Here is a 26,160-nt window from a genome sequence, read left to right as displayed (position 1 = left end):
TTAACTGTGCAACATTTGTGGTTTCCAAACCAAAGGATCATGGAGTTGTAGAGTTCTAGACCATGACGGGTCTTTAGAGATCATCTGGGTCAACCCCATCACTTTGCAGGTGAACAAACAAGAACCCACACAGGTGAAATAGTATTCATATCTAGGTCTTTTGTTTCCAAATTCATAACCTTTCCACTATACCACAGTGCTTCTTCCTCCTGCTCCATTGCTTAGCCCACTCAACAACCTTCCTCTCTGTTGTCGATGCATCTGCCCATTTTAGAGAATGCATTAGATCATCATGTTTCATCTTTTTTTTTTTTAGTCCAGATGTTGAGTTCATCAGTTTAGGGAACTCTCAGGTAGGAAAATCTCTCTACCCGTGTGGATCTGCAACTGCTCTGGAACTCAGGTCTATAAAAAGCTTCCTGGAGCATTGAGAGAGGTCTAGTGGCTCACCTGCCCAGCATCACAGTCAGCACATGTCAGAGGTAGCACTTATACCCACAATGACCTGACTCTGCAGCCATCTTGGTATTCACTATACCATACTGCCTCTTGGCCTACTTATGTTTCCTTAAGGTCTCTGCGCACTATTCTGCCTTTTTTTTCTGTCTATCTTTAATTATGATATCATAAATTTCAAGATGGTGTAGCCAGTGACATAGTACTAGATTCAACTTTTGGAATGGAGTGGCTTCTCGTTGTCTCCCTAGGAGGCACAATGATGTAACCAGACATAGATGTAGAATCAGGGAGCCTTCATGGAGAAGGGGCCACCTAACTTATCCAGGGTGCTGGGTCCTCACTACTTCAAAGTGCTTTCAGGTACTTGATAGGTGAAGGATGGGCAAACAAAACAATCATTCCCAATTACTCTTGAATTCACTCTTTTTTCATCATTTCCGTTAGTGTGATGAGGGTAAAAGCAGCAGACTGGGAATCTGGAGCTCTAGGTGTACATGCTGGTTATTAATTCTATGACCACTTAACCCCCTTGGATTCCCTTTCTGGAAAATGGGCAAATATTGATACATGTCCTAACATCTACAAATTTGTGAGAAAAGTGTTATATAAGCTCTAAAGTAGTAAAGCAATCTGAGTTGTTAGCATCGTCAACAGCAGCAGTACAACTTGTCTTTTTGAGCTTTTCAGAAGCAGTGACATTTCCTGTCTTATTGCTTTTATACCGATTTTGAAATTTTTTTCTATTAATTTGTAAGATAGTAATTAAATATATCCCCTGCTTCTATGAATAGATCAAATGGAACAAGCTCTTGAGGAAAAAATACCTAATAACTTTCTGATGTGCCAAATTGCAGACTTGCAGAGCGAAGCAAATAGAACACCAAACTAATTACAATCAGAATCTACAGAACTCAGGTTATTGATTGTGTAAGTGTGCAATATTTTTTAAAGCCAGAACTATCTATGTCATGTAGCTCATTCCCAAGAGACATTTTAAACACATTGAGGTAGGTCATTAACTCCTCCATGTCTGTTCCTCCCCTTCATTTCTGCACATTCTGACAATAATAATCATAACATTAGACACCATTCCATCTACAGCTTATTTGGGATGCTGTTAGGAGCACTTAGAGCAGGAGGAAAAGGAATTAAAGTGTAACCACATAAGAATATTTTTTGAACTCTAAAATCTGGGAAAGGATTTCTCCCTTTCCTTGTCTGTCACTGGGCAAGACTCTCAATGCCGCTATCCCTTAGTTCTCCCTGCCCAACTTTGAGAGATCAAAAGGTTTCCCAAATCTTTAGTAGCAATCAGAGCAGAGGACCAAAAATCTGAAGACCTAGATTTCTGTTTCTGCTTTGCCTCTAACTCATGATGATCATAGGCATATCACTTAAATTCTTTTTACTCCATGTTCCCAATCTGTAAAATGGGGGCAATAATGTCAGTGTTACATAAGTTAGTAAGATATAATAAATATTAAAGTGCATTGAAAAGTAAAGTTGAAAGATAAGGTTATTTACTTGTTCTAAGAACCTGAAGAAATATCTTCTCCGAGAAATCCTGAGAGTTTCCTCTTCACTGGTATTGTTTGAAAAGAATAAAGGTGTTTTGAAGCCCTTAGGTACTATGTTATTTTTCTTAATCTTAAGAGATACAATTCAGGGAACCCAGCAGCTGTCTTTTAACATTTGAAGAACTCTCACATGGAAAACGGAATTTGATTTGTCACCATGAGACAGAATGAGGTTCAGTGAATGAGATTTGCATGGAGACAGATTTTGGCTTGATGTAATTCATAAGTGATGATTGAAACAGTGAATGGGCTATCCCAACAGACAGTGAACTGCCTGCGCCTAGCGTCTATTAGCAGAAGCTGGACCATCTCTTGTCTGGGATATAAGAATATCTGTTGGGCTGTGAATTGGACAAACTGGTCTCTGCGATCTCTTCCAACTCTGAGATTCTGTGATGCCTAAAAGATTCCTTCAAACAACAATACAAACAGAAAGAGTTTTGCAGTTTTGTAATCATGCCCTTCCATGGCTTTCAGGAGCCACTGCTGATGTCTAGACTCCAGAGGGGACTGAATCTCATGATTTCAGGAGACTTACTAAAATCATATCCAGAAAAATTCTAGAAGAAAGATATAAATAGAGGATAATATTACTGGGCTGTGAATGTCTATTTTCAATGCAAAAATAAAAAACATTACAAAAAACCTTAGAATGAGAAAAATGGTTCATTGTTGTTAGTGAAAGTAGTATTTTTCCAATATATTAAAAAAAGGTGGGGGCGGAGCCAATATGGCAGAGTAGAAAGATGCATATACACTAGTTCTTCCCCCAGAGCCCATAAAATACCTGTAAATAAAGACTCTCAACAAATTCAAGAGCTGCAGAAGCCACAGAACAATGGAGAGGAGATTTATAGCCCAGGGTGACCTGAAAGGCCCATGGGAAAGGTCTGTTGCACCGGACGCAGATCCCAGCCCAGCCTTGGCCACACGGCACCGGGAGGAGCAGGACTGAGCAGGCTTCAGGGACAGAATCCCCAGTGGCAGCGCAGATCTCTCAACCCACAGGTGCCAAACGTCATCGAGAGGGTTTCTTCAGCTGGCCAAGAAGGGATCAGGGTGTCCCCATAGTTCTGGCCTCAGGCGGTAACAGCAGAGGCAGCAGCAGTGGCAGGAGCTCCTAAGGCAGGCAGCAGCCCACATCCAGGCCTCATCGTAAAGCCCCTGGGGGAACTGAGTTCTGTATGGTGGCCCTGCCCCCACCTAAACCTCCTGGGGGAATTGAGCAGCTCACCTGAATTTCAGCCCCTAGTGTTGGCTTGGCAGAACTGGAGGCAAGGTGGTTGTGGAGAGGAAACTCTACCACTCTCAGATTCTGGGCACATAAGTTTCTTGTTGCTCCCAGACCAATGTACAGGCTTGATTGTGCCACCTTGGAGGAACTCAGATCTTATAGAAACCCAGAGTATACCCTACTCTTGACGGAGGACCCAAAAGTCAAGTAACTGGTTGGGGAAAATGCCCAAAAATGGGGGAAAAAAATAAGACAATAGAAGGTTACTTTCTTGGTGAACAGATACCTTCTCCCATCCTTTCAGATGAGAAAGAACAATGCTTACCATCAAGGAAAGACATAAAAGTCAAGGCTTCTGTATCCCAAACATCCAAAAAAAATATTCAATGGTCTCAGGCCATGGAAGACCTCAAAAAGGATTTTGAAAATCAAATTAGAGAGATGGAGGAAAAACTGGGAAGAGAAATGAGAGAGATGCGAGAAAAGCATGAAAAGAGAGTCAACACCTTGCTAAAGGAGACCCAAAAAAATGCTGAAGAAAATAACATCTTTAAAAATATTCTAACTCAGTTGGCAAAAGAGGTTCAAAAAGCCAATGAGGAGAAGAATGCTTTCAAAAGCAGAATTAGCCAAATGGAAAAGGAGGTTCAAAAGCTCACTGAAGAAAATAGTTCTTTAAAAATTAGAATGGAACAGATGGAGACTAATGGCTTTATAAGAAACCAAGAAATCACAAAACAAAATCAAAAGAATGAAAAAATGGAAGATAATGTGAAATATCTCATTGGAAAAACAACTGACCTGGAAAGTAGGTCCAGGAGAGACAATTTAAAAATTATGGGACTACCTGAAAGCCATGATCAAAAAAAAGAACTTAGACATCATCTTTCATGAAATTATCAAGGAAAACTGCCCTGAGATTCTAGAACTGGAGGGCAAAATGAGTATTCAAGGAATCCACAGATCACCGCCTGAAAGAGATCCAAAAAGAGAAACTCCTAGGAACGTTGTGGCCAAATTCCAGAGTTCCCTGGTCAAGGAGAAAATATTGCAAGCAGCTAGAAAGAAACAATTCAAGTATTGTGGAAATACAATCAGGATAACACAAGGTCTAGCAGCTTCTACATTAAGGGATCGCAGGGCGTGGAATAGGATATTCCAGAAGTCAAAGGAACTAGGACTAAAACCAAGAAACACCTACCCAGCAAAACTGAGTATAATACTTCAGGGGACAAAATGGTCTTTCAATGAAATAGAGGACTTTCAAGCATTCTTGATGAAAAGACCAGAGCTGAAAAGAAAATTTGACTTTCAAACACAAGAATGAAAGAGAAGCATGAAAAGGTAAACAGGAAAGAGAAATCATAAGGGACTTACTAAAGTTGAACTGTTTACATTCCTACATGGAAAGACAATATTTGTAACTCTGGAAACTTTTTTCAGTATCTGGGTAGTTGGTGGGATTTTACACATACACACACACACACACACACACACACACACACAGAGCACAGGGTGAGTTGAATAGGAAGGGATCATATCTAGAGAAATAAAATTCAGGGGTGAGAGAGGAGTATATTGGGAGAAGAAAGGGAAAAATGGAATGGGGCAAATTATCTCTCATAAAAGAGGCAAGAAAAAGACTTCAATGGAGGGAAGAAAGGAGGAAGTGAAAGGAAAACATGAAGCTTACTCTCATCACATTTGGCTCAAGGAAGGAATAAAATGCACACTCATTTTGGTATGAAAACCTATCTTACAATATAGGAAAGTGGGAGAGAAGAGGATAAGCAGGGGGAAGATGATGGAAGGGAGGGCAATGGGAGGAAGGATCAATTAGAAGTCAACATCTTGGGGAGGGACAAGGTCAAAAGAAAGAATAGAAGTAATGGGGGGCAGGATAGGATAGAGGGAAATATAGTCAGTCTTAAACAACATGACTATTATGGAAGACATTTGCAAAACTACACATATGTAACCTATATTGAGTTGCTTGCCTTCTCAGTAGGGATAGGTGGGGAGGGGGGGAAGGAAGAGAAGTTGGAACTCAAAGTTTTAGGAACAGTTGTTGAGTATGGTTCTTGCATACAACTGGGAAATAAAAAATAGAGGTGATGGGGTACAGAAATTTATCTTGCCCTACAGGAGAAGAGAGAAGATCGAGATAAGGGAAGAGAGGGCAGATTGGTGGTAGGGGTAATTAGAATGCTTGGCGTTTTGGGGTGGGGGAAGGGAAGAGATGGGGAGAAAATTTGGAACTCAAAATTCTGTGGAAATGAATGTTGAAAACTTAAATAAATTTAAATAAAAAAAGAAAAAGTTTCAAAAAAGAAGAAATTAAAAATTAAATACATTCAATGTTGATTCATTAAAGTAAGGATTTTAAAATATAGATGTTATTATGTGTAGCAAGTATTATTAATAAGAATTTGGTGAGTAGATTTCACTATATTGTGTTGCTTCATCCCTAGAGCCTGGTGCCACATATAAAAGGTGTAATTCATTTCATGCTGCTGTGCTGAGGAAGAGAGAGTATATGCTGGTCTGCCTGCCAGGTGCATCAGTGATAACAACTTTGGCTCAGGGTTTAAAGTTTAGTGTTACGACCATTACTACTATCTCTTTGAAGCCCAGTGGAAGTCTATGGTCCAGTGGGGAAGGATGCTGGACATCAAGGCAGAGGACCTGGGTTCCTGATGCCTTATTAACTATGTAACTTTCAGTAAATTTTTAAAACTCTCTAAGCTTAAGTTTCCTCACTCATCAAAGAAAGGATTAGAACTGATGATCTCTAAGGTCCAAGCCAGATGTAAAGTTATGGTGCTAAGTGGGAGAAAAAAAGATAAAGGTAAAGAAACCAAAGACAGTATTAAGGGAGTCAAGGGTGGTAGCACTGGAGACCTGAAAAAACCAATAAGAAATCCAAAATGGCACCAGAGGTAAAGTCAAACATTAAAGTGCCAGGAAGGGAAGGCCAGAGAAACACCGTCTGCCATATGTGATGTTGTCAGCACTCTGAAGGCTAAAGAAGCTAATTTTAATCCTAGTCAGTGCCATAATCATTGAAGGACATGACATGTTTTTTATAATAGAACTTTAGAATTTAAGAACTGAAAGTGACATCTAATCCAACTCCATTACTTTGTAGATAAGAAAAGAAAGCCTAGAGAAATGATGTACCCATGGGCACCATAATAATTTGGAATAATATAGTGTTTTAAGATTTACAAACTATTTTTCTTATAACAACCTTACGAGGGAACTATCACAACTCTTAATATCTCAATTTTAAAGACAAAGAAACTGAGATCAGAAAATAGACATGACATAGTCATGGTTACATAGCTAGTATGTTTCATAACTAAGAGTTGAATCCAGGTCTTCTGGGTTTTGAACCTTGACTCAACACTCTTTATTACATACTACCCTGTTTTGTTGAATTATAAAGGTAGTTTCCAGGGAAGAATTAACACATTTAATGAAGTAACTAGCACGATTCTCGGCACATAAGTAGGTGTTTGATTAATAATTGATTCGTTGACTTTTCAGTGAATTAATTAGTAGTCATCTGGTTTGAACTGAGAGCCAAATAAAATTCAACATGGACCATTATTCTGAGATTTAAAAGAAGTAAATTGCATTTGAAACTGCTGTTTTCATATTGCTCAATACTCATAAGGTAGACACAGAAGCCTAGAGAGACTGAGAGCACACCTGGCCGTCATAATAAATATTTACTATGTGCCTCTCATTTGCTGAATATGCTACAGAAAAACCTAGAGTACATATAAGCCCTGTCCTCCAGGAAGGGATACTCCAATGAAATATCTCAAATTATCCTGACTTTTTACCTTAATCCAAGAAGCAGCCATAATTTATATGTGTGTGTATGTGTGTGTGTGTGTATGTATGTATATATGTATGTATGTATTTATGTATTTGAAAGGCAAATAAATAGGCAACACATGCCAGGAAATTAGAAAAACTTCAAATGCCAGAAAATTCAGTCCTGTTCCAAATAATTTTATACTAGTGGTCCTCATTATTCTTTAGCATGGTTAAAGTTCAATCCAGAAAGCCTTAACAAAAGTCAGCAGGTTCTAATGAGTTGGAGGACCCAGCTGAAAAACATTTGACATTTTACCTGAGAAACCATAAGTCATATTTAATCACAGGGAGGTCCCTTTTCCACAATTTAGGGGGATAGGCAAATGACACCCTCATTATTAAAAGACATTGTAGAGGGATTAAAAATTGTTGAGGTTTCCTCCCATTTGAACTCCAGAGGAAAAATATGAACTTGCCCTTTGAGTCAGCATACTGAGAATGTCACCTTTATCAGCCGTTTTCTTTCACCATCAGGAGGGCTTAAAGTGGGGGCAATAGCAACTGCCTGTAGCTGGTGTAGCCTAAGCATGCACTTTCTGAAAATCAACCCTCATGCTGTGCAATCAGTGGTGTTTTCAGAAAACCTTAATGCCAAAGTCATGTTGAGGTCAGCAGCAGCTTGCCTATGTTAGAAAATAACACAGGATTTTCCTTTTGAAGTTGATACTTCTTTGTGACCATATTAATGCCCTTTCACGAGACTAATCACTTGGGGACCAGCTGATACCCAAAAATGCTATGTAATTTTCCTCAGGGAAGTGATAGGCCTTTTGCCATGACATTCACAGCATTTCAACTGTTTGTAAAGAACTAAGTTGTGGTTTTGGCGAAAAAATAAATGGTATTGGTTTGGAAAGATTTTTATTGTTGCTGTTCTGTTTTGTTTTTAAGTCATACAAAATTTATCAGGCTTCACACTTTTCAAAGTGGTTGAGTATTTAAAAGTGACAAAGAAACCATTATTTTCTCCAGTAAAATCTGTCATTATCAACTTACCTGTTTTCTCTTTTTTCTTTCCAGAGTTCACTGTTTTCACTATCTCATCCCTCTGGCAAAGCAAGGGAACTATGCCATTGTTGCTAATGTGGAAAGTATGGATTATGACCCTCTGGTGGTCCGTCTTAATAAAGACATAAGTGGCATTGAAGAGGCCATGAGTGCCAGTCTCCAGCAGCACAAATTCCAGTATATCTTTGAAGGTCAGATCTTTATGTCTTTGGAAGGAGGGAGGATAGAATTTGTACACATTTCTGTCTGCCTTAAATTTGAAGTTGTTGGGGAAAGCATTTTTTCCCTTATATGTTTGGAGATACAAATTGTGCGTGCGTGTGTGTGTGTGTGTGTGTGTGTGTGTGTGGCTAGGTAGACCAAAATATGGTTACCATCTGCTCCTGATTGATGAGGAGATTTAATCAAACATAGGGCAGATGGCAGTCCTGCTGCCTCCATCCCATGCTGCTCATAAGGTCTGGGTACAGGTGGAGAATGGGCCCTGTCTTAATTCATACAAAATGGAATGGAAATAGGGAGAGGGGATCCTGAAAGATTCTTCATCAGTACTACCATTGGCTATAAAAACCATCTTTCCACTGTGAATGCCATGTTCCCAGAGTACATCTTCTGAAAAGAGCATATGCCTCTGATTAACAAGGTTCCTTCAGAACATTAAGGTGCATTTCCTTTAGTCCCATGTTGGTTAATGTGGAGCATGCCATGTGTAGAGCTTGGTGGTGAGAGCTGATGGCTTCTGCCTTAGAATGTAGCTAATTTCCATGAAAGTAGGTATCCAAAGAAATGTGGTGGCCTAAAGATGGGAGGAAAGTAGCAATGCATGAGTATCCCTCCTTTAAAATGATTTTTGTTTTCCCTTTGGCTTTGTTCCCATGGGAACATATCAGTAGGCTAAGCAGGTAACTTAGTCATGAGAGACTGAATATAGTGCTGAGCTTAACATGGTGGCCAGCTCTATAGTAGATAGTCAGTCCTGGGCCAGTAGAGGTGTCATGACTGCTGGGACTTAGAGTCTTCCGCATGAGCTTCATTTTTCCTTCACCACACGTTACTCAAGAATGTCCTCTCTGCAGTTGGCCACTATTCTATCACTTCTTCTTTTGAAAAATGGTTTCCAATTCCTGAATCCATATTGATAGCTTTTAGAACTTTGTTCTCCTTTTCTCCTCATCTGGATAGTTTAAAATGCCCATGCCTGCTATACTGCAGTAGCATACTTGATGAGAAGTTTCCCATCCTCTAATACGTAGTGGGCTCTAAGAATTCTCCAAGTTCAAGCTTTCATTCTATGTAAAACAGACTAGGCCTGTGGTCTTCAGTAGTTCAGAATTCATTACAAGTTCACCTAGAAGAGGTGAACACCATCAGTGTCTTTGTCTGCACTCATTTCAGATACCTTGTCCTCTGTCTAGAATGCCAACTGCTAAGTTTTCCATCTCCTTGTATATTTTAGAAGGGAAAAATAGCTTCAAGAAATGGCTTGCCCACATGAAACATCATGTTAATCATATCATATTATTCTTCTACCACTGAATTATAAGGTGACATACTGTCAGTCTGAGATATTGATTGTTAGAGCCCATGTATAACTCTTTATATGTCAGAATAAGCCAGATTCAAATCTGCTGAGTTTCCCACCAGAAGGCACATGGATACTGTGCCATCTACATGCTTCCAGACTGTCTTGTTCTATTTCAGCCATTGTGTTCAACCTATCAACTTACTACTTCTGGTAATAAATATACTTACTATATTAGCAATATGTATACACACTGAAAGGGTCAATAACACAATAAGAATGAATACCAGTCATCAAACTCTAGCATGTTCCTGTCTGTCCATTGGTTGGGTTCCTAGTCAGCCAGTAAAAGGGCCCTCATGTCTTTCTTTTACCATCTGCTTTCAGCAGTTTATTTTCTAACAGTATGAGGAAGAGGGAGCGCACCCCAATCATTATATCACATCCTGCCTAATTCTCTCCACATATCAGCTGGTCAGCAACCTGAGCAGAGGAACAGGGACTCAAATTCAATTTTACATCTCACAAGATGTTCTCTGAGCTGTTGGCATGGCAGCTTCGAGGCAGCTGGCAATGCCAAATTAGAGGAAGTCAGACATTGTATTTTGTGCAAGCTTCCTCCATTTATAATTTCTTAGATCATACACAGTTTCCAAATGGATGACAGGCAGAAAGATGCTGATTTCTCTCTCATCATTTCAGTTTAAAGAAGACTAAAAGATCATAGATCAGGAGCTGGAAGGGACCCCAAAAGTCATCTAGTCCCACAACCCCCCCCCCTCATTTATAGTTGAAGAAACTGAAGCCCAGGGAAATTAAATGCTTTTCCTGTGGTCATTCATATAGGTGCTAAGTATCTGTTCAAATGTATCTGATATGACTGTTGGGTTGAAAAACTGTCCTGCCCCCTCTCTGTCTCATTCACCACCCCTTCTTTGTTCCAACAGGTTTGGGCCACTTGATTTCCTGCATCTTGATCAATGGGGCCCAGTACTTCAGACGTATCAGTGAGTCTGGCATCAAGAAAATGTGTAGGAATATCTTTGTGCTTCAGCAGAACTTGACCAACATCACTATGTCACGAGAGGCAGACCTGGACTTTGCAAGGTAAAGGGAAAGCTTGGGGTCATGTACGAACATGCAGTGCACATGGAGCCTGGGATCTCATGAACAAGCAAGCACATGAAGTTGTAAAGAGCCTGAGGTCCTAGAACACGAGTGGTTTTTTCCATCTTTTCCCATGGTGCTCTATCCAAGTACAACTGTGCGCATTTGGGGAGTCATGGAAGAACAAGCACATCTTACCACTGGTGGCCGAGTCCTTGTTGGACTGGACCCAAGTACAAGGAACTCCTCCTAGGGAAACTCCCTCCACTGATGCTGATTAACCCTTGTTCTGCAATTTGTGACCTTAGAGACTTATTTGAGTACATTGAAAAGTTAAAAATAATATCAACAGTAATAGCTGGCATTTATATGTTGCCTACTATATGCCAGGCACTCTGCTGAGTGCTTTACAACGATCATAGTGTTTGGGCTTCACAACAGCCCTGTGAGTCAGGTGCTATTATTTTCCCCATTTTACAGTGAAAAAACTGAGACAAATAGAGGTCAAGTGACTTGTGCAAGGTCTCAGCACTAGTAAAATGTCTGAGGTAAGATTTGAATTCAAATCTTCGTGACTTCAGACCCAGTGCTCTATCCACTGTGCCACCCAGCTGCCTAGGATCACAGTCAGTATGTGCTAGAGGCAGCATTTTAACCCAGGTCTTCCTGACTCTTAGTCCAGCACTGCATGTGCTGTGCCACACTGCCTCTCAGTAGATAAGTAAACATCCTATATCCCTATATACATTAAAAAAATATATATGAATCCACAAGCTCCATCAACAGCCGATGTCTGACAACATTGGTGGTCGAGAAATCAATCTTTGTTCCTAATCTCTCTGTCTCTCATTTAACAAGGTACTTTTTGCTTCCTAGAGAAACTCAGGAGAGATGGGAAATTCTTAGGGTGGCATTTAAAGAGATAAAGAACTGGCACATCATATGGAAAGTTATTATAACATTTGGTTTTTATTATATGACCCTGTTGAGCCTATTTCTCTTCTTCCCTGTCCTCCTTTGTCCTCATATATTCTCCCTATTTCTGTGTGTGTGTGTGTGTGTGTGTGTGTGTGTATGTGTGTGTGTGTGTCTGAGTGTCAGTGTGTGTGTGATAAACTGAATTAAGTGGAAAGCCTTCCTCGCTCAGATTAGGAAAACCAGGTGTGACTGAATGTTGCATTTATTTGGCCTCTCTTATGGGGAATGATCTCATTATTGAATTAGTCTATTCGTAATAACATTGACAAGGGGAAGTTAAGAACATGGAGGCCTTAGGGACGCTGAGAACCATTACTAATTCTCTGTGGAATATAATTCTTAAATTCAATCATCCCTTTTTAAATGATTTTTTTTCTTTAGCTGAAACGTTAAGTAAATTAGCATGGTTTTTGGCAGACATTGTGGGGCCTGAACATGTGCTGACAGCAACTGGCATCTGAGTTAATGAAATGCTGACTGAGCAGTATTTAGGTTCTGAGGCTGGCATCGGTGGACTCTCCACTGGGGAAGCATTGCTCCAAGCAGTCATTGAATGGCAACTGAGCTTTGCCTTTCCCAAATGTCTTTTGTCTTCTCTGTCTAGGACAGATCTCACCTAGCTTCTTCTGACATTTTCTTTAACCAGATAGATAGGTTGGTATAAACATACAGAAGAGGTAAGCAAGCTTATCTCCCCCCGCACCCCCCCCCAGAGCAACCTTTCTCTGGAAAGGTAGGGTAAATCATCTATCATCATACACAGACTTTTATTTGACTGATAAGTTTCTCCCCCAAAAGGTGCCAGACCAGTGCAGGATCTTAGCCTTTAGATTCTGGGTTAGTGAAGGGAGAGTAGCCTTGGAAAAATGAAAACTTGGATTCAAGTTCAGTCTGTTCATGCATACCAACTGTGTGACCCTGGGAAAAATCACTGGCCCTTTGAGTGCCCCCAAGCCACACTGCAGAGTGCAGTGTGTGCTCTGAGAATTGCACTGTCAGTTCCCCAGGAGCAGAAATCTGATCTCATGCCTGCCTTTCTGGTTGTGTGACCCTTAGCAAGTCCCTTAACCTCTGTTTACCTCTATTCTCTCATCTATAAAAGAGGAATAATAGATCTGCCTCAGTCATGAAGACCAAATGAGACTGTGTATTTAAAAGTCAATTGAAACATATACAATATATACGGATGTAAGGGATGATGAGGATTTTGAGCCAGTCAAATCAAGGCTTATTTGGTGGTAGGTTATGACAGATTTCATCTTGAGTACTTTGAAGTTGCTAACCAGGGATCTAAGAAAGGCTTTAATAGCCCCTGATGTGGGCAAATTCTAACTCGACTGAAAATGAAATTGCCTATGAAATTTCTACTTACCTACACTGTAACAAAGATAGATAGGTAGGTAGGTAGATAGATAGATAGACAGACAGACATATATATATACACACATATATAAAATATTTGTATATACACACATGCATATACACATATACACATACATGTATGTGTGTACATGTACCTGGATGTGTTTAGTTCCCATATATAGCTCTCCTTTCTTCTTTGCTTACCTCTGCATCCCTCAGTCATGGGCACATGCCTTCTATAGCCTTATGTTTTCCCCTCTTTGCTGTTCCTGAGAGGGGCAGGTTCTGTGAAGTGTATCCCGTTAGTTCTACTGAATTTCAAACTGTGTAAGATAAACCTAACAGCAATACCCAAATAGCCATGAATAGAATGTTAGGAGCACGGCTCAGCACTCCTTAAACAGTGGCTAATCAAGCATGGACAGCATCTGTATTTCCTCTGACTCTATAGGAATGTTATCTTCAAGCATAGTAATTAATCATTGATTTGCCATGTGTCAAAAAACTTATTTAACAAGAAGTTGCAAAACTCTCATAGTTTCCCATTTTTGTTGTTGTTGTTTTAGCTCTGTAACCTTGGCCAGTGAAAAGGGAAAGCCTTTTCTATTACAGTTGTGGTTGGGGGTTGGGAAAACCAAGGGGTAGAGGACAGGAAGGGAATGGGACAAGATTTTGTGTGATCTCATTTATGCTGGAACTATCAAGATGATTTCTATGATGATTAATATTCTACTGTGGATACCTTGGGAATGTTTACAGCATTTGTGACTGTGATAGATAGGTATTACTCATTTTTAGTTGGTTGCTTCATTCTTTGAATACCAATGCCATAATTTAAACTGTGAACAGGAAGATAACCCTCAGGTGAACAAAGGATTCAAAGCACCTTGCAGCATTACTGGAATAATAGTGCAACCTTCCCTGTCTTCGATGGTAATGATCACTTAAGCCCTGACATGGGTTTGACTTCTTTGACCCTGCTGTTGATTTTCACACTCAGAAGGATAGTTTGTCCTGGGAAATCAGTGCAGATTAACTGGAAAGCCAAAGAGTGTCATCAGTCTGCTTTGTAATTCCTCTCATCAGATACTATCTTAGCCTAGGCTATGATGTGATTTTCTAAATGTAATTCACAGAAGTATTGACAGAACCTGCATGTTCAATATTCTTGTGTTATACTGGGAGATGTCCATGTTAGACTTCAAGCACCCATGTATATCTCATGGCAGTGTTTAACAAAGGTACTGTGACTCTGCAGGATTTTTAGACAAAGGTGGTATTCAAGATAAGTAGCGTAGAATTTGCTCTCCATCCACTGCCATGCATTTGCCTCGTAGCTGAATTCCCTCCATAATGTAGTTTTTGTTTTTTCCCTAGTTATCTGTCCCCACTGCTTTCTTCTCCCAAGTCATCTCAGTAGAGACCATGTGGCTTAATGGAAGAAGAAAAGATTTTCAGTAAGAAGACTTAGTATCTTTGTGACCTTGGGCCAGTCACTTAAACCTCCAGGGGTCATGGTTTCCTCATCTGTTAAAAAAAAGAGAGAGAGAGAGAAATTGGACCATATGATATCTAATAAAAGATATTATATTCCCATCCATCATTGGGGTATATGTCTTTTCTTTTCAGCCTAGCATTTATCAGGTTATTGTAAATAAAGACATGGATGCTAGAAATTCTGAACCAATCAAGGAGAGCAGTACTAATTTATAGTAAAAAAAAAAAAAAAAGCATCCTCATGACTTGGAGGGGAAAATGTTTTACTGATTTTTTTTTATTTTAGTAACATTATCCCTTCCAAATGCCTTCATCCATTCCCCATAGAAACTTACCTTGTAACAAAGAAGTACCAATTAAATAAAACTGAGGCACTGACCATGACTTTCAGTGTATGCCTCGTTCCTCACCTACCTCCTTCCTATTGAGAAAAGGGGCATATATTTCATCCTAAGTCCTCTGGAGTCAAGACTCATCATTGCATTGATCTGAATTCTGATGTCCTTTAGTGTTTTTCTCCTCTGCATTTATTGAAGTGTACATATATACCTCAATATATAGGTGTATACACATATAAATACATACACATACATATATATTTTATATATGTGTATGTGTACATATATATATACATACACATATATTTTTCTTGATTCTGATTACTTCTTTTGTTTTAGATCACCCAAAGATTCCCAAGTCTCTCTAAATGAGAGGAAAATATTTCAAGATCCTTTATTGTTGTATTTCCTTCTCTTCCATATATACTTTAAATGAAGTAGCACTTTATGGAGATGTCAGTGGGAATCTCAACTTCACATCTGCATTAGAGTCTGAGTGGAAGGTGAATGGAAGGTAAATGTGTAGTTAGACTAAGGGGCTGCTCAGAGTATGATCTGAAAAATGCTAAATTTGCAGTATCACCCTTCAAATTGAATAGGTTTTGTGGATTGAACAGAACCTGTCATGTCTCTTACAACACAGACCTTTATAATATGCTTCTCCCAAACATAGTCATCTTTGTTTTCATGTATATGCCCAGCATGTCTCTTGAATTTTTATTATTCCAGAGGTTAAATAAGCCTTTGGTTTTACTTTTCTTTGTCTCATCAAAGTCTACCACAAGAGATACTCAATTGAATTTGATACCTGGGAAAATTCTATAAAATACCATTAAAGGGAGGGTTAGTAAACATCTAGAAAAAGGAGCAGTTGTCATAAGAACTTGCATGATTTCATCAAGAATAGATTATGCTAGACTAATTTAATTCCTTTTTTGATAGGGTTGCTAGACTGGTCGATCTACAGAGAATTCCTATGGAGGAATGTTGTAGCTTACCTAGATTTTATCAGAGCATTTAATAGTCCCTCATGCCATTCATACAGAAAAGCTAGAGAGCTTTAAGCTAGATGGTCATACAGTTAGATAGATTAAGACCTTTTTAAATTGCCAGTCCCAAAGAGTAATCACTGTTGGTTCTGTGTTGGATTCCAGTAGAGCACCTAAGGGATCTATGCTTAGCCTTATGCTCAGGAATATTTTTATCAGACTGGAATAAAGGCATAATTGGGATGCTTGTCAACTTTGAAAATAATACAAACCTAGTAGTGGATGACAAAGTCAGTATTCCTCGAACTCTGGACATTGGGCTAAATATGATAAAATGAAATCTAATAGGGACAAATGCAAAGTCTTATACTTAAATTCAAAAGATCAACTTCAAGAGTCACAGAGAGGGGAAGATGTGACTAGATGGAAGTTTTGCTGAAAAATGTTAGAGGTCTAAGTGAAATGAGTATTCAGTGACCCAGCAGTATGAAAGGTACCATATTAGCCACCTTAGTATTCATTAAGAGAGGCATAGTTTCCAGCACTAGGAAGGGGATATTACTGCTGCGCTCTGCCCTACCCAGACCACATACACAGCAAAGAATTGTACAGTTATCCCTTCCACATCGTAGGGACAGTCTGGAAAATCCATGTAAAATTTGTTGGCCTTCCCTTCATACCAGAGAAGAAGTCTGAATTATTGTGGTATTAAATGATAAAAATATGTTGATATTGTACAATACTGTATATATATTTTATGCATTTCTGAGTTTCTGAACTTTTTCTGTGTTGTCTATTTGCCTTCACATATCATCTAGGGCTTCTGCAAAACTCCTTGAAAATTCCCATTTAATTTCTTATGCTGACCCATGATATATCAAAATTGTGATGGGGAAAGTCATGATGTGGAAGGAAGAACTGTATTCAGTTATGGGTGCCCCATTTTAGGAGGGACATCGCTAAGCCAGAGAACATCTAGAGAAGGGCAACCAGCCAATGACAGCTCTTAAGATCGTGCCTCCTATGGATGATACAAAGAAATTAGATGTATTTAACTAGAGAAAGGGAAGAGTTGGTGACTATATAATGTCTCTTCTGAGGTTCTGAAGAGTCACCATGGGAAGGAGTGATGAGGCTCATTCTGCTTGGCAGAACTAGGAGTGGGAGGGTTGGAGAAATTAAAAGAAGCAAATTTAGGATCCCTCAAGTTAAACTTGCTAACAGTTAGAGCTATTCAGGAGAGAAGAGGTTCCCCCTCCCAAGGCCTTTAGTCAAAGGTTGGATGACCACTGGTCAGGTATGTTTTAGAGGGGATTTCTGGCTCAGGACAGGTTGGACTAAATGAACTCTGAAATCCTTTCCACCTCTGAACTTTTGTGGCTCTTCCTCCATATGTCCTGACCATCAAAACCTTAGCAGTGACAAAGGAGAAGAACCCAAACTAGGACCTCAGGGCAGCCAGAGAGAAAACTATGGTTGGACTGACACCTCAGGGTGATGGTGGAAGGAGGGAGAAGCATGGCTCATCAGTGAAGAAAGGTTCTCCCAGAGCTCAAAGTTAAGAAGATAAAAGGTTCTATTTTAGCATGGCAAACCAACGGCTAGTTGAAAATCAAATCCTCACAGCTCGAACCTGATGAATCCCTCAAGATCCCTTCTCAGGTTCCAAGTCGAGAGCAGACATTGTGCCTGAGTTAAATAATGAATGAAATAAATAGTAACTCATATTTAAGTAGTTCCTTGAGCTACGCAAAGTACTTTCCTCACAACAAACCCTTAAAACAGCTAGTAAACCCAAAGAACAGTGTCCCAGCAGTGTTTCCATAGTAAACACAAACCTTATATAGGAAATAGATGCCCCTTGTGAATCTTGTCCCCTTTCCCAAGCTTATTATCAGGTGGTGTTTGCAAAGCTATACAAATAGCCCCTTGCCTGTTCAGCTGCCCTGCTGGTCTTGCAGGAAGCATCCATGCTGCCCTGGGGAGGCCCCCGCCCCACCCCCACACTCTGTCCCCCACCCAAAGACTTGTGTGCCTTTTATTCTTCTTCCTACATCAGCACACCCCCAGCCCCACCCTATTGCTCTCCGAACCTTTCTTGTAAACTAAGAATTCTGCACAGGTAAGCTGGGAAATTCTTTCATGTGGTCCAAAGGAGATATTCTTTTTTTCAGGAAAAAAGAATTTGTTAGAATCTGGATGCACAGGTAGCTTCATAACCACCCAAATAATATCAATAAGGTTATTTCCATATATTATGTAGCACTTTTCTTTTTTCTCCCTCTTATTTTTTCTCAGTTACATATAAGACAAAATGTTAATGTTCGTTTTTTAAATTTGTGAGTCCTCAATTTTTTCCTTTCCTCCCTTGCTTTCCCCTCCTTAAGAAGGCAAGCAGTTGGATATAGATTATGTAGCACTTTTCTTCATAAATCACAAGTATTTTCTTGTTCCCCCCTTAAACTTCCCATGTGAGGCAGAAAGGTTATATGCCTCTCCAAAGGTTACAGCCAGTTGCAAAGCCAAATGGAAATCCAGGTTTCCAGACTTAAAACAATGCTTTTATCTTAGGCCATACAACCTCCCCGAGGTGCAGATTCTCTCTGACAAAGCCAAGAATGGTGAATTTCTCCCAGAAGGAGCTTCAGGAAGATCTATTTCCCATATCCTTTTGGTCCTAAGATTATTGCTTTCATTTTCTGCAAGAAAGATTCCTGTTTTCCTCCTTGGAATGACCAGCAGGTGATGTGATTGAGAGAGATTAGCAGTAACATGCTGCCATCTACTGGAATCCCTTCACAGAGCTGGAACCTGATGACTCCTTCAAGATCCCTTCTCAGGTTCCAAGTCGAGAGCAGACTTTGTGCCTGAGTTAAGCTTCAGAGGGTAGCTTTGTTGGAAAAAAAAAAAAAAAGCCTTCTGGGGAAAATAATTTTTTTTACAAATAATTTCGGCGTTTTAAAAAATAAACAGCAGAGTCTCACATAGGCTTTTCTCTATACATTTGCTACCAGAATACTTTCCAATCATCCAGTCAATCAATCAATCAATCAGTAAACATTTGTTTATTAAGGACCTATCATGTTCCAGGCACTGGTGCTAAACATTGTAAATACAGAAAAAGGCAATAGGCAGTTTCAGCCCTCAGGGAGCAGGAAGTAATCTCTCCAGTTGTTCCTTTCCTGGGTTCTCCCACACTGGGCCAAACACACTTTTCTCCTCTACCAACAGCATGATATTCTGAGGCTCTTGATCCATGGCTATTATTTATGTGGGTTTGTGAGTGTTTTGCTTTTTTTGTTTTATTATGTTGGGGAGTAGGATCATCTCAGAAACTAATGTTGCTGGTGATTCCTAATGATGCCACTAGAAAATATGCGTTCTCTACGTATATGGTATCTGACAGACAGTACGGATTTAATAGGTAATTTTTCCTCCCTTCATTCATTCATACATTCTACAGCATCTGTTGTAATTGATCAACCATATCCTACTAGGTAAGAAAGAACCATAGACTCGTAGAATCTGAGAGATTCTGCCTTAGTGATCATTTAACCCAGCTGGCTCTTAGGTCACCCTAAATCCACCCCTTCTCTTAACTCCCCTCTGGTTCCCAGTCTCTGACTCCTCCTGATTCTAGCTTCGGCCCCACATCCAATCTGTCACCAGATCTTGTCAGTTCTCCATCCACATAGCTTGTGTTCAGCTCCTTCTGTATGCACTTTCCAGTCAGTTACCTTGTCTTTAACCTCTCTCCAGAACTTGCTGCTTCTGTCACCTCCCACTCTTCTCCTTCTCTTCCTATGCTTCTGACCTCTCAGGTTTTCTGACTGAAGTTTTCCCTTTGCCTTTGTTGGCTACTTTTCTTCCTCTGGTCCTCTAGTGATAACCAGATTGAGGTCTTTTGACTTCTGGATTTCTTTCTCAGCCCTCCTCCGTCCTCCCACACACACCCTTACATCTTCCTAGGCCTACATTTCTACCATTTCTACTCCATATCTAACCTCTTTTCTTTGTTTACACGACTCTCACCTTAATTCAGGCCCTCATTACCTCTCTTCTCGGTTACTGCAGCAGCTCCTTATCTGGTCTTTTTGCCCCAGTCTCTCCCTAGTCCATTATAACCATCACACTGCCACCAAAGTAATTATTTTAAGCCCAGTTCTGACTTTGATACTCTCCTATTCTAGTGGCTTCTTATTGACTTTAAGATAAAATATAAATTCCTCTGTTTAACTTGTAAAATCCTGTACTTTCTGGCTCCAACCTACCTTTCCCCACTCAATGGACATTACTCTACCTCATCCATTGTCTCATTCAACCCAGCATGCCTTCTCTCAGTTCCTTACACATGATGCTCCAGCTCCTGATTCTTTGGCTTGGCACTGGCCATTCTACATCCGGGGAATTTACTCTCTCCGTACTGTGGCCTCATTAGGTCCCTCTCCTTTGAAGATGCATAAAGCCTTTCCTGATCCCCCAAACTACTTTATATTTAACTACTTTGTATCTACTCACTTCATATTTATGTTAAATATATTTTATATGAATATGTTATCTCATCTCCCCTATTAGAATATAAACTTCTTGAGAGTAGGGATTGGTTCATTCTTAGTACTTGCAGCCCCAGCACTTAGCATGGTGTCTGACCCATAGAGCGTCCTTAGTAAGTACTTGTTGATTGATTACTGATGAACACATGGTGACTAAGTCTCTGTTGCTTCTCCTATCAAGTCTAAATGCCTCTGCTTGACTTTCTAATATTCTTGCTGTCTAATCTGTCCCCTCTATACCTATCCAACTTTGTTTTTCCATTAATTGACCATACATGCTCCCTTTTCAAGGTAGACCAGTCTCCTTACTTTTTCCCCATATATGACATAATCATTCCTACTTCCACGTCTCAGTTTCTCCTGCAGTGCCCCCTGCCCCCGCCCCTGCTCTGCCTACATAAAGCCCTGCACCTTCCTAGGACTTGGTTTAAGCCTACCTACTCGATGAAGCCATTCTGACTCCTCTAGTCCACAGGGACATCTCTCTATTGTTCTTCTTTTGTATTTCTTCAGGAAATTTACTTGAAATTCCTTGAAGGAATTTACTGTTCTTCCCCTGAAGTATCTCTTGTCTCTACCTCTCATCATATCATCTCCAGTGTCACCACACTTGTTCAGACCTTCATTGTCTCTCACCTGGACTTCTACAGTAGCCTCCTAATTAGTCTCCCTGCCTTCACTCTCAGCCCCTTTAATCTACTCTAATCCATCCTGTGAACTGCGTCCAGATCAAACATCCTTAAGCACAGCTCTGATCAGGTATGCTTTTTTCCCTCTCATCCCCAGTCACACCACACTTCTTATTATCTACAGGATAATATACAGAGTCCTCGGCCTGTCATTCAAATCCCTCCACAACTGACCTCAGCCTACTTTAACACCCCCATCCCTCACTGTTCTTGTGCTTTACCTTTGTGCTTGTGTGCTTTTTGTGATCCAGCCACACTTGGTACATGCTGCTCCCAAACACTTTGGATTCTTCCAGCCCCCTTTTCTAATTCCTTTTACTCTTATCACTTATAGAATTAATAAGCTATTATATACCACATTGGTTTTTTTAAATTTATAATCACAAACTTTAGTCCTTTTATGCTTACATCCCCTGATAATACCTGCCTCAATGCTAGGTACGTAGAAAGTGCCAAGTGATTTGACAGATTCATTTTATAGGCCATATATTGTTTTCTTTTCCTTTTAATGCTATCATGTCTGAATTACACATATATTTTGGCCAGCATCTTTGACCAAATCTAGGTTGATAGGGAGCAGGCTAAAGATCCAACCTAGTTTTTCTCTCCTGGTTCCCAGTATCAGGGAAGTTGATCTCTCATAGTTTTTCTCCATGGAAAAGATAGCTTCTGGAAGACTGGTTCCTTCTGCAGGGATCAGCCCAGGTACTTGGTAAGAACTCTCTCTTCTCCATGCTTGCAAAGTCAGGATTGTGGTGCGGTGGTATATATATCAGACTCCTGTTCTGTTTTGCTTCCTTTAATTGAAATATGGTTTTATTTTTCTATTAGGAACTTGGTTCTTAAACACTTCCATTTTATTTCCTTTTTTTTCTTTTGTATGTGTCTAGTTTGCCCCTTCCCCTGCCCCTTGGTTTCCATTGAGCTCTGATCTCTATGCTATTTAAATTAGCCTTAATTAACAGTTTTGCAGCATTAACCAATAGTCCTGACCATTAAGAATTTTTTTTACTGCCTGTAACCTAGATTGCTTCCTTAGGATGAGGGCCTCAGGTTCCCTTTTGACCTTCTGAGTAAGAGCAGGGGCAGCAGACCCCAGAATCACAGCCCAGGAAGAACACAGTGATTCATTCCTACACATGGTGCCTGGTTAGGGCTCGTTCATTAAACTCAAATCTTTGTGCTTGTAAAAGAGTCATTATACCAACCTTGAGTTCTCTCTAGTTATTAAATGTCAGGCCTTTACTCCTATAGCCTGCTCCCTTCTGTCCTGGTTTCCTCTTGCTCCTCTTTCTGCTACTCACATAAGCACAGAAATTCTTGTGCAGTATCACCTTTGGATTGACTCCAGAGTGCTTTTCTACAATGACTTTATTTGTCTTCATAAAAGCCCTTCAGGGTAGGTCAGGATTATTGCTTTTAGTTTAAAGATAGAGTTAAGCAGGAGTGGGTTGAGCCTGCAAGTTCTTTGTGGTTGAAGGTGGCACCCACTGTTTATTTTGTGAAGTCTAAGGACCACCATGTATATCTTAGCGATGCGCAATGACTAGACTCTACCACTGCCTATGTGATGTCAGACAAGGAACTTCATCAGAGTGATAGATCAGAGCTGGAATAAGGTCAGTGATTAAACCAGCTCCAACCTGGCTCCTGAGAACCACTTATCATTTACACCTTGGAAATTGGCAATGCTACAAATCAGGGCTTGATTTATTGTTTTGTTGATTGTCTAGACTTAAGAAAGTGATGGAGAAAACATTAGTGATACAGATTAAACTCAGAAGTGTGTCTTGCATGCAATTTTTCTTTCTGAGAGCTAAAGTTAAACATTTATAAACATACCACTGGCTAGAATCAACCGTTATTGTTGTTGTTGAATCAAATCAAAAAGCATTTCTTAAGTATGTCTTGTGTCCCAGACAGTGTTCTGGAAGAGATCTGAAGAAGCAGTGGAGGCAGGGAAAAGGACAAGGAGAAGGAAATGAGAAGACCTGAGTGTGAATTTTGACTCTGCTACTTGTTACTGAGAAATCCTGTCACCTTTCACACATCCTTCTCTGCACAGGGGAGATAAAAATACTCTAGCTCAGGAAAGCCTCAGTACAAATCTAAGCCAGCTATAAAATGAGGCGGTCAGATAAGATGAGTTCTAAGGTCCCCCTGAACTTTCCCTTCCCAGGATTCCATGAGAATAATTATCTCTTGACTAGGGTTTTCTCCTGAAGTGGTTAGTGGAGCTAAATAGGAATTCTCAGAATTCTGGAACTCAGCCTCTGGAAACAAAACACAGGATGAAAATAAGGAAATTGTCCACAAGCTGGCTGCAGAAAGACAGGCTGGTGACACTGGAGGAGTCCTGCTCCTCTGCCTAGTGCATGGACCCGAGACAGACAGTCGTCGCAGACACCTGTACCTAAACCATATAACTTTCCTCTCTGGCGGTGAACAATAGTTGAAAATATAAACCTGCAGGCACCTAAAAATGTAAATGTCAAGGCTGCTGTAGCTCTTCATTTCTTTTGTTGTGCTGCAGTTTTTCGATTGATGGAGAGGTTTTATTCAGAGCAGCCATTTCAGTTTTTCCTGCAGGCAATCTTAATCTTTGGGCTTTAACCTTTAAAGATGCAGGCTTTTGGTTGCAGCAGTAATGATTTTCACTGCCTGGCATCTCCATATTTGGATTCCTCCAGAGAAATGTAGGGCTTCCATGTTCCTAAACCAGAGATGGAGGAAAACAAGGAAAAAAATAAGGGAGGGAGGGAGGGGAGGCAGGGCTGATTGACTTTTCTCTCAGGATATGTTCGGTACGGGGGTGGGGGGGAAGGGGAATCAGTGGGTTGAACTTTCCAACAGGCATTCAAATGGCTTCTCCTGCAGGCAATACACTTCACAAAGTTGCTGATTACACATTTAGGGGTGTCAGGCAGAGGGGGAAGGGAGAGGTTGGGGAACCTTAATGATTAGAGAGCATTTCTAACCAAAGCATTAAAGGCTTGCTGATATATTTGAACAGAAATTAATTACAAGCCACTTTCCCATTTCTCCCTTAGGTGACAGTCTTCTGCTGATGTGTGCTGTAGAGAAAATAATAATAGGTTTCCAATGTTTATGAAAAATATGAAGTGATTACTTTTGGTGTAAATCAGTCTTTCCAAGCCCCAGTGTCCCTCCCTCCCCATGTCCTCTCTGTGTGTGTCTATCCCTCTTTGTTAACGTTAATTAAACACCATAGAAGGAATTTTATTTTGCTGTAGTGAGAGTTTTACTTCTCAACATCTTGGTCTCACATTTTCGTAGGATGCGATCACGGAAATGATAACTACATGAAACCGATATACTTGTCGGGGAAATATTGGTTTAATTCAGGTGTATAGCTGTTGGCTATGAGCAGTTTGGCAAATTGTAAATAGTTACCATTTGTGATTGCTGTGAAAAGGAATCCACTTGAAGTCATTGCGTGGCAACCACTTGTTTCCCTCCTTCTCTGCCTCTTTCCCTTAGGGCCGGTGGGAGAAGGACCTTGTCACTTTCTTTTCTTAAGCAAGAGGACTTAGTGATTGTTTTGTATTTGTTCTGATAGAGAAGTGCATGCCCCTCCCATGGACTCCAGGGAATGGGAGCCCTTCTTTGTGTGTCTTCTCTAATTAGAACAGAAGCTACTTGAAAACAGGCATTGTCTCAATTTTCTACTCCTGTCCCCAGTGTTTTGCACATGATCAGCACTCAGTAAATACTTCTGTATCCATTCCGTTCCTTTGTGTGTCCAATTGAGCCTCTGGTTGATGACCAATGTCCCAACCGGAGGCCTTCAGGTCAGTTTGAAGAGGTAAGAGCTCTAGAGAATAAACCTTCCTTATAAAGAGAAGGAGCCAATGAGAAAATCCAAAGGCAGCAGCTGGAAAATTTTTTTAAAAATGGAGATCTGCCTCTCAAGATCAAGAACTAGGAAATGGGTTAGCGGGAGGGGAATAAGAATTAGCAATCCAGTTCAATTTAGTAAGCATTTATTGAGAGCTGAGTATGTACAAACCACAAAGGGAAATACAAAACAAAGTAAGGTGGTAAATTTCAGTGAGAAAAAGGCATAAACTTAAGAGCATGCAATCTTCCAATTTCATAAGGCCTACCTTTTGTTTGGAATTTTAATATACTGTTTGCTAGTATTTAAAATAATCATAATCATAATCACTCGCATTTAAACAGCACCTAATATGTTCCAAGCTCAGTGTTAAGAGCTTTGCAATTATTATCTCGTTTGATCCTAATAACAGCCCTAGGAAGTAGGTGCTGTTATTATACTTACTTTGAAGGTGGCTGCTGAGGCAAACAGAGGTTAAGTGACTTGCCCAAAGTTATAAAGCTAGTCCGTGTCTGAGGCTAGAGTTGAACTCAGGTCTTCCTGATTCCAGGACTAGTACTCTAGTGACTGCATCAGCTAGCTGCCTACTAACTATTTGTCATAACAGTTCTGAACTTTAGAAGTAGAGGGAAAAAGTTTGGGCAGGCCTGACTCTCAAGATAAGAAATTGGTCAACAGAGGAGTTTTGTTGTTTGTTCTTCATTCATTTCAGCCATGTCCAACTCTTTGTGACCTATTTAGGGTTTTCTTGGCAAAGATACTGGAGAGGTTTGCCATTTCCTTCTCCAGCTCATTTTATAGATGAGAAAACTGAAGCCAACAGGGTTAAGTGACCTGCCCAGGGTCACACAGCTAGTAAGTGTCTGAGGCCAGATTTAAACTCCAGAAAAGGAGTCTTCCTGACTCCAGGCCTGACACTCTATCTTCTGTGCCACCTAGCTGCCCCATCAGAACATAATAAAAACTAGCAATTGCATCCCAGGCAACAGCAACACTATAGATGGGGAGATAAGATTATGTATATAAAAAGTCTAGTAATAACACAATTTTACGGCTGCAATTAGTGCCATGGGTGGGACAGACGATAAATGCTGTGAGTT

At 40.2% G+C, this 26,160-nt stretch overlaps 1 protein-coding gene across 4 annotated transcripts in view; it reads left to right on the top strand.

Annotated features, from left to right (window-relative positions):
- The window catches only part of EXOC4 (exocyst complex component 4), a 945,346-nt gene that overhangs the window by 865,095 nt on the left and 54,091 nt on the right, over positions 1–26,160 (top strand). For all 4 annotated transcript variants that reach the window (XM_072650117.1, XM_072650119.1, XM_072650120.1 and 1 more), the window contains 2 exons: positions 8,179–8,357; positions 10,636–10,795. In XM_072650117.1, coding sequence (XP_072506218.1) covers positions 8,179–8,357; positions 10,636–10,795 — 339 coding nt within the window. The remainder of the gene's footprint in view (positions 1–8,178; positions 8,358–10,635; positions 10,796–26,160) is intronic.

Source organism: Notamacropus eugenii, chromosome 3 (genome assembly GCF_028372415.1).
Source record: "Notamacropus eugenii isolate mMacEug1 chromosome 3, mMacEug1.pri_v2, whole genome shotgun sequence".
Taxonomy (NCBI): domain Eukaryota; kingdom Metazoa; phylum Chordata; class Mammalia; order Diprotodontia; family Macropodidae; genus Notamacropus; species Notamacropus eugenii.
Note: the sequence above shows the minus strand (reverse complement) of the source record. Positions and strands in the feature narration are given on the sequence as shown.